The following is an 8,028-nucleotide window of genomic DNA, read 5'->3' as shown; positions in this document are numbered from 1 at the left end:
GCCAGAATTCAGGCCAGGTGTTTCGAGGATACCATTTATAAGTTCTAACTCCACCCTTCACACTTAAAGAGCTGGTTGTGAATTCCCAACTCAACCCCACAGAAAACTGCCCTTGACTTTGGTGGACAGAGTGTGAGTGTGTGAGCCTCTGGCACACTGTTGCAAACAAGGTTCAGCCACATCCTTTTGTGGTAATAAAATCTTCAACAAAATGTACTTTCAATATATTTTTATAATCAGTTGGCTTCTAAATTACAGCCATTCTGAATAAGAACAGAGTAAACATATGATTAGTAATTTCCTTGTGGCAGAAAGTAGGAATAGATTGTTCCTGGCTAAGGCACAGAGCTTAGAAAAAAATTGTGCTTTAAGTATAAAAGAAAAATAGAAAACTGTCTTTACTCCAAAGGCCAAGCACAGTTCATGGACTTCTTCCCGAGCAGTAAAAGCTCTGCTTCCCGAGGAAATAGGGAAGGAAAAGATAAACTTAGAAAAATACTCCAAGAGTGGTCTGCCTCCTCAAGGCTGTCACGGGTACAGAGCCCATCCCACCACTGCCCCAGAAGCACAGAAAAATGAATCATGGCGGCCAACGCCCCTGTCCTTCGAGAAATGATGATTCCCAAAGATGCAGAAATACTGCTGAGCATGAGCCCACGTGGCTGGTGCTCCCATCAGTGGAAAGGCAGGCACCTGGCATGCACATACTCTTGAAAATGAAAGTATGTGTAGTGTTTCATTATTTGGGAGTAACAAAATTCTCAGTATGGGCTGAAGGCCACATTGAGAATCACCTGGGATTTTTTTTTTTTTTTTTTTTTTAAATCTAGGTAGATTCCCAGACCCAAAGATTCAAACCTCTGGGTAGGGCCCAAGTTAGCATTTTTCACCAGCTTCTTCAGGAGATGTTATGCATGCTGTTAAGTTTGGAAAGTTCACATAAAAGCATTACAAAACTAAAGTATTTCTACTTGCAGCATCTAGCAAGGAGCCCAAACATCTAAAGGACTGGGCTCCCCGCAAAAGCACATATCAGGATTTAAAGAGAAGTTATGATTAGTCCGCTTATTACATCCTGTGAGGAAAAAAGAATAGGTTTTCTTATCTGATTATAAGGATTCACACCAATCTGTAGTATCGCAGTATTACAAAAAGGATAAAACTCTTCCTATCTGAGCACTGACGAGCTACAGGAAAGGGTTGACCTCTGTCATTTAATTTGGAGACTGGCGCTAGACAAGGGGTTCCTGGCCAATATCTCCGGATGCAAAGTGCCCCCCAACCCCCATGGTAAATGAGGGTTTTCAGTTTCGTTATAACAGCGGCAGGGCTCGCTATCAGTTTTACTTTCTCAAAATTAAAGTCTCAAGGTTTCCACTGCTCCACTCTTGTCTCGGGGTAGATTTACAACTTAGAACTTCCAACTTTCCAGGGCAAATGTTCTAGGAAACGGACTATCTGTCGCCTAGGGTTTAGTCCTCTTTAAGCTGGAAAATGAAATCAGGACTACCCCACCCCCCACCAGTGGCTGGCCTCACTTGGGGACCTTGCCCAAGCCTCCTGCTACAAATCCCTTTATGGACTTGTGCCTCAATAAATCGCAGCTGTACCAAGGGGGCTCAGGCTTGTTTATACAGTGTGCCGAGATCCCAAGATAAAACACAGTATTGTTAAACCACACAAAGCACAAGCCAGCATACCTTACTCAGAGGTTAGATACATATAGTATAAGGCCTCTCTCGAAGACAAGCATTCATTGCCCGTTTCAAAATTTAGCATAAGAAATCTGAAATGCAGCATTCAGATGTAGGAATTCATTTCCTCACGCCTTTTACTAAATTAATGCCCTTCCTTTCTCAGGTGGAACATGAAATTCCTGGGACCACAAACCACCTGAGATATAACCCTCTTTGCTCAAAAGGCATGCCATGTCATTAAGGGGCAGAGAACTCATGGCCCCACTTTTCATCAAAACCAAACACTCTTCTGCTTTAATTTACTATGCCATTTCAAATATGTAGGACCTTGGGCTTAATAACTACCTGAATTGAAATTTAGCCCAAACCCCAGAGCTAGCAGACCTGTTCTGGGAGGGAAAGAGACTCATGATTCCAGAAAGCTGTGAACTCATTTTCACAGTTCATGGAAAAGCTCTCTGCCCCCAGAGGCCCTGCTGGAGTCCTGGGAAAGCAATCAGTTGCTGACCCAGTCTGACCCAGGGAGAGCAATCAGTTGCTGACCCAGTCTGATCCAGCTCCTCCAAGTTCTTCTCTAAAAGGTACAAACCTCTGAGCAGAGGACAGGCTTTCAGGTGTGAACTTATGATGACATACCTGTTGGAAAAATCTATTCTCGGGCTTCTCTACTGACTTCAATAAAGGGTCTGTCCAGTTTTTATTTTTTTATTTCTCTCCCCTTCTCCCCCTTCCCAGTTGTCTGCTCTTTGTGTCCATCGCTGTGTGTTCTTCTGTGGCTGCTTCTATCCTTATCAGTGGAACCGGGAACCTGTTTCCTTTGGTTGCGTCATCTTGTTGTGTCAGCTCTCCCTGTGTTCGGCACCATTCCTGGGCAGGCTGCACTTTCTTTCGCACTGGGCGGCTCTCCTTACGGGGCACACTCCTTGCGCGGGGGACACCCCTTCATGGCAGAGCACTCCTTGCATGCATCAGCACTGTGCATGGGCCAGCTGCACACAGGTCAAGGAGGCCCGGGGTTTGAACCGTGGACCTCCCATGTCGTAGACGGACGCCCTATCCATTGGGCCAAGGCTGCTTTCCGGGTCTGTCCAGTTTTGATTCTCCTGTCTCATCACTCCAGTTTCAACCAATCACTCAGAAGTTGTACCCAGAATTATCATCAAGGACTCCTGCTTTTGCATCCAAGAAGAGTCATCTTAGAGACTCCCCTTGGAGGTTGCCTGTCTGATGAGCTGTTTGCCTAAGAAAGTCTTCAATTTCAGCCTGGGTAATGAGCGATGCTGTGGGGACAGTGTAGTGCTCCCAGAAGACGGCCCCTTCCCCTGGAGCCCGTGGCCAGTGGAGTGTGCACTTGCCGCTAGCTGTAAGTCAACGTTTACTGTGGGCAGACAGCTGTCAGACATGAAGCAGTGGACAAGGACAGGAGCTTAATGAAATTTTATTTTGAAAATATGGCAAGAGTCTAAGGCACTTCAAACATTTAAATACACAGAAGACCAAAGTAAATGTGACATGGTATAAAGGAATCCATAAATACACAGAGAGCTATACTATTTTTCTCTAGAGGCAAATACAGAGCCAGTTCCTCTAAGACAATATAACCTTTATCCATTCGATACAGACAGGGTTGTGCAATTATTAATAAAAGAGGGTCTTGTTACATGTAGTTCATGTCTTTAATTACTATGGAATACAAAAGTTGAAAATACTGTGACAATTTTTATAGATATCTTTTATATAAAAAGTCATATAATACATCCACCAGCTAAAGATATTTCCTTTCGTAAATTTTATACTTTAAGAGTTTTGTTTTTTTTTTAAAAACCAGAAACCTACCAGCCCAGGCCCAAGTTGCTGATGACCAAAGGATCAAAGTCATCTCAACCTCCTTACTTTAAAATAATAAAGGCAAAAGAAACTCAACAAATCCATCCTGGAATGGAATTTTTGAAGAGTTTTCCAATGGTTCCACATTTAGTAAATAAAATGTTTGTGGAAAATTTTAAAAACCTGATGCCCGTAAGAATGGACGGACATGTGTCAGTGATGTTGGGAGGTGGACAGAAGGAATAGATACTGCCCACTCAGGTCACGTTACGGTTTCCTATGACTGTACATAACGGAGCAAAGACTCCACAGCAACAGAGGCTGGGGTTCAGGTGTGTCCCACACAGATGAAAGCCAGCCAGAAAGGACGGTGGTATGTGCTGGGTCAGCATTCTCCTGCTGGTGCCACTGTGAAAGCTTCTGCCTTTAGCCCTCAGCTTGCTGGTGAGCTCAGGCACAACACATACATTCAGTATCGTCACCAGGAGAGGAACAGTAGCAGCTTACTGTGGCATGTAAATAGAGGGCTGTTTGCACCTCATCAATCAAAAGAACCTCGGTGGGTGGGGCCAGGAGAAGTCTTCCTTCCAAGCCTAGGGGTGGCCTAGAGACCAGGAAAGTAAAAAAAAAAAAAAAATGGTTGGTTAATGAGACACCTAAAGCAGATACAACTTCTGTAAATGGGAACTCTACCATAGCTGATTACCACCCATGAGCCAGGGCCAGGGGAGCAGGCAGGGACTGTGTACCTAGGACCAGGTCCACCAGCAGCTCAGGAGCCAGCCAGGCATGTCCAGTTGCCCTGGGAAGTCAACTGTCTGGGAAGAGTAAACAGGGGGACTATAGGTTGTCCCCTGTCTGCTTTAGGAAAAACCGTGAAGAACATGGTGATACGTGTTCATGGGCTCGGGACATGGCACGTGGATAACCTTAAACCAGCATTGTGAGGGTGCTGGAGCTTCTGTCTCCTAGGACAAGCAGGGACCTGGCCTCTGCTGGGCTAAACATCAGCACTCCTGGCCTTCTGGGTGGGGGAAAAGATTAACATTTAACTTCCAAACCAAAAGTTCCATTTTCACAATCACCATAAAGCCCACGTCCTCTGTCAGGTCCCTGAGGAAGGGGGCCCACGAGTTTGCTGGATTTCAGCCAATTTACAAATGCCAAATGCACAACACTGACCGGAGATGGTGCTTTGGCAAAGTTGACATGGGCATAGAGAAGAAGAGCGATGTTCTTGTGTCCGGCTTCCAGGGCTATGGAGAGTGCAGTGCTGCCATCCTGAAGACGGGTGACAAGAACAAGCCAGAATGGGTTTCTGAAGATTCTGAACAGCCAAACAAAACAAAACCCGAACCCACAAAACACTCTCCAGCAGTTAATAAGTTTCCTGGGCTCTTCGGGAAACTCTTTGGGACCTCTGTGGGCTAAGCATGGAAGATGTGAAATTGAAAGCACAACCCCCACCCCCAAGAAACTCAGTCACAAGGAGAAGCATCCTGTTCCCTTTGTCTTTGCCTCACAGTGTTTTGTCCAGAGGTCTGAACAGTAGATGCTAAGAAATGCAGGCTGGCAATGGGAGCAGTCTTCCTCAACCATTTTGCCCATGAACCATCTGGATTACTGTGTACATAATAAAAAGCTCCACATGAGGGTGATGGAGCTTGTTTCCTAAGGACAAACAGAGATTTGGCCTCTGCTGTGTTAAGCACCAGCAATCGTGGCTCCCAGGAGAAGGCAGGACAAGATGGAGGTAGAACCGTAACGCCTTGCAAGCACTACGGAGCATGTGTGCATGTGTTCTACTAGTAAGGGCCACTTTATTTTGAAATGCAGACCTGTGTGGTTTCAAAGCTTTGGTCTTGTCACATATAGTAATACTAATAATGGCTCCCACTGATTTCGCACTTCATGCAGGTGCTTGTATTAGTTGTATGATGTATGTTCTAAGGCCCTGCAACTGACAAAGATCTCTTACCTTTCCTTTGGGGGCTGTAGCTGTGATTCTAAAGCCCTAACCACCTCTGTTTAATTCTACCGCAGGTGTAAGAACTGAATCTTGGTGGCTCAATACATGTATTTTATGGCAATAAAGAAGGAAAACATTCAATATGGAAAATAAACATTTTCAGCTAAATACTTGATTTCTATTAATTGCAGGTACTTAGATGGAGCATCAAGACAAAAAGAATGTGATTTTATTTCCTCTAGTCTGAAATAAGGACTCCCTGTCATTGCAGCAGGAAACAATCTGCATGTGGTTTGCAACTCATGATCCTTCCCTCCCACTGTGAAGTCTGGGAGCTGTTTTTTTCCCTGAAGGTCAGCTGAATATCCTCCTACTTCTTTAAGGACTAGGAAGTGGACAATTAGCTGAGGTGGCCAGGAATTCTGGAAGTCCACTGGCTGTAAGGCCTCTTATGACTACAGTCTTGTTTTTCCTTTTCACTCAGTAAAGAACAAACACTTCTAACAGACTGTTTTTGAGGGGAGGTAAAGGTGGAACTCCTCCTTCCCCCAGAGGAGGAGCTACGGGAAGCTGGTACAACTGCAGCTCCTGAGTTCCCTGAAAAGGAAGTTGGTCTGTCCTTCATGCCAGTAAAATACTGGTTTGGTCTTCCTGCTGGCCTGTGCCCAAAGGGATCTGAAATTTAGTGCAGAGGAGGATGTTTTCCTTTTAATTCTTTGGTGTTTTGAGCTAACAGAAGCCATGGTCCAAACCTGTGCACCAGAGGTAAACTGCCAAAACCAGAACCAGCCCAGCCCAGCCTCCATGATTTTCCAACTCTTTCATCTCCCAAATGCTAGTTCTGTGCCTTCCCACCTACAGGCTTGCCTCATCTTTGGCTGGAGACACCAGAAGTATCTGGTGTCCTTAGAATGTTTCCCAAAGGGGTTAAGTGGGAATGGGTTAGTTTGGGAATTGGGAGAGGATATTAATGTGATGAGAACAGATTGAGCAGGAGTGGGAAAAAGTATTTAAAGGAGCTAAGATATTCTGTATTATCGCGCTTACTCTTTGATTCACAAATACTTCATAAATCATTCACTTTGATGGGCCACAGTGGATCACTTTCCTTCATTTCATTGGGGTTGGAAAGTGTGTAAGTGTGATAGTAACTGGTTCAGGCATAGACTAACCCCAGCTTCTAATGATGAATAATCCAAATATCCAAATGGACTGGGAACCTGGGCCTCTTCCTAGTGGATTCATCAGAAGTTGCCTACACTAAATCTGATTAAGCATTGTAATTCTTTATGTGCTTGCACATGGCCATTAGATTACCTTCTTCACGGTATGAATTCTGGAAGGAGGCCTATTTATGTTTCTTCTTTTTTTAGTGAATGTATTAGTTTGCAGAAGGTCACAGAAATCCACGAGGAAAATGGAGGATTTGCTCTCTCCTCTTCCCAAACAGAACGCACAGAGCTCCCTCCCACGTCCCTCTAGCCCCGACAGAGACAGCTTACATTGTCCTCCAAGTGGCCGTTGCAGCCTGGCTGGGCTAGCAGCAGCTTGACGATCTCCACGTGCCCGTGCTCGCTGGCACACATCAGGGCTGTGGAACCCTCGTCATCCTGGATGTTGACATCGGCCCCACAGGCCAAGAGGCCCCTCACCATGTCTATTCGCCCATGACTAACTGCCAGCATGAGGGCTGTCTGCCCAGCCTGTGGGAGAATGACAGTGGAAGTCAGGAGCACATGCGGAGGCCTGGCAGGGCTGTGCCGGGGAGAAGGGGGGCCAGGGGTGTGTGACAAAAGAGGGAAGAAAATGGACATGGAATTCCTTGGGGTGGTATGGTGACAGGCGTGGAGAAACCAGTTTCTGATGAGCTACGAGCTAAGTAAGATCATAAAGTAAGGAAACTGTGTGTTCCCTTTCGTTTGGAGGATTTGTCTCATTATAGTAAAAAGAGCTGCAAAGTTCAGATGATGTCCAAAACTCACACCATGAACACATCTGGGCTGGGACACTCAGTGTCTGGCATGCAGGCACTATAGTAAGAGTTGCTCAGGAAGGCAACTTGCAGAGTTCACACACAAACTACTTCAAACAGAGGAAATTCAAGGCAAAAGAGGGTGATGTTTCCAATTTGAAACGTGAGCAAATATTTCATTGGTATGTCTGGTTGTCAAGTATCAGCAGGGAGCCCCACGGTCTCGAGGCAGGCCAGCAAATCACTGTGCAACTTGCCAGTGGCTGCTCTGTCAGTGCTCACAGCCTGTCTGCTGCACACCAGCCAGAGCTGCTTCAGGGACCCTGGAAATAAGCCCACTGACCTGACTGGCTTTGGCATTCACGTCCCCACAGCCAAAGAGTTCTTCCACCACTCTCATGTCCTTCTCAGCCTCCACGGCGGCCAGGGCTGCAAGCATGATGGGGGTATACCCGGCTTTGTTCTGGTGATCTACGTTACACATGTCTGCAAAGAAGGAAGTCTCTTTAGGAAGTGCTCTCCTATCAGCGGCAGTGGGATTGATGAACTGAAGGTACAGTATT

The 8,028-nt window shown here is 45.8% G+C and overlaps 1 protein-coding gene across 30 annotated transcripts in view; it reads right to left on the bottom strand.

The window, feature by feature from the left end:
• Positions 1–3,119: 3,119 nt before the first annotated feature.
• KANK1 (KN motif and ankyrin repeat domains 1) overlaps positions 3,120–8,028 on the bottom strand; it is a 236,545-nt gene continuing 231,636 nt past the window's right edge. For all 30 annotated transcript variants that reach the window (XM_058301745.1, XM_058301732.1, XM_058301727.2 and 27 more), the window contains 4 exons: positions 7,809–7,951; positions 6,996–7,196; positions 4,707–4,805; positions 3,120–4,128 (listed from right to left, as the gene is read on the bottom strand). In XM_058301745.1, the coding sequence (XP_058157728.1) occupies positions 4,066–4,128; positions 4,707–4,805; positions 6,996–7,196; positions 7,809–7,951 (506 nt within the window). In that variant the 3' untranslated portion in view covers positions 3,120–4,065. The remainder of the gene's footprint in view (positions 4,129–4,706; positions 4,806–6,995; positions 7,197–7,808; positions 7,952–8,028) is intronic.

The sequence above is a fragment of the Dasypus novemcinctus genome, chromosome 8, assembly GCF_030445035.2.
Source record: "Dasypus novemcinctus isolate mDasNov1 chromosome 8, mDasNov1.1.hap2, whole genome shotgun sequence".
Lineage (NCBI taxonomy): Eukaryota > Metazoa > Chordata > Mammalia > Cingulata > Dasypodidae > Dasypus > Dasypus novemcinctus.
Note: the sequence above shows the minus strand (reverse complement) of the source record. Positions and strands in the feature narration are given on the sequence as shown.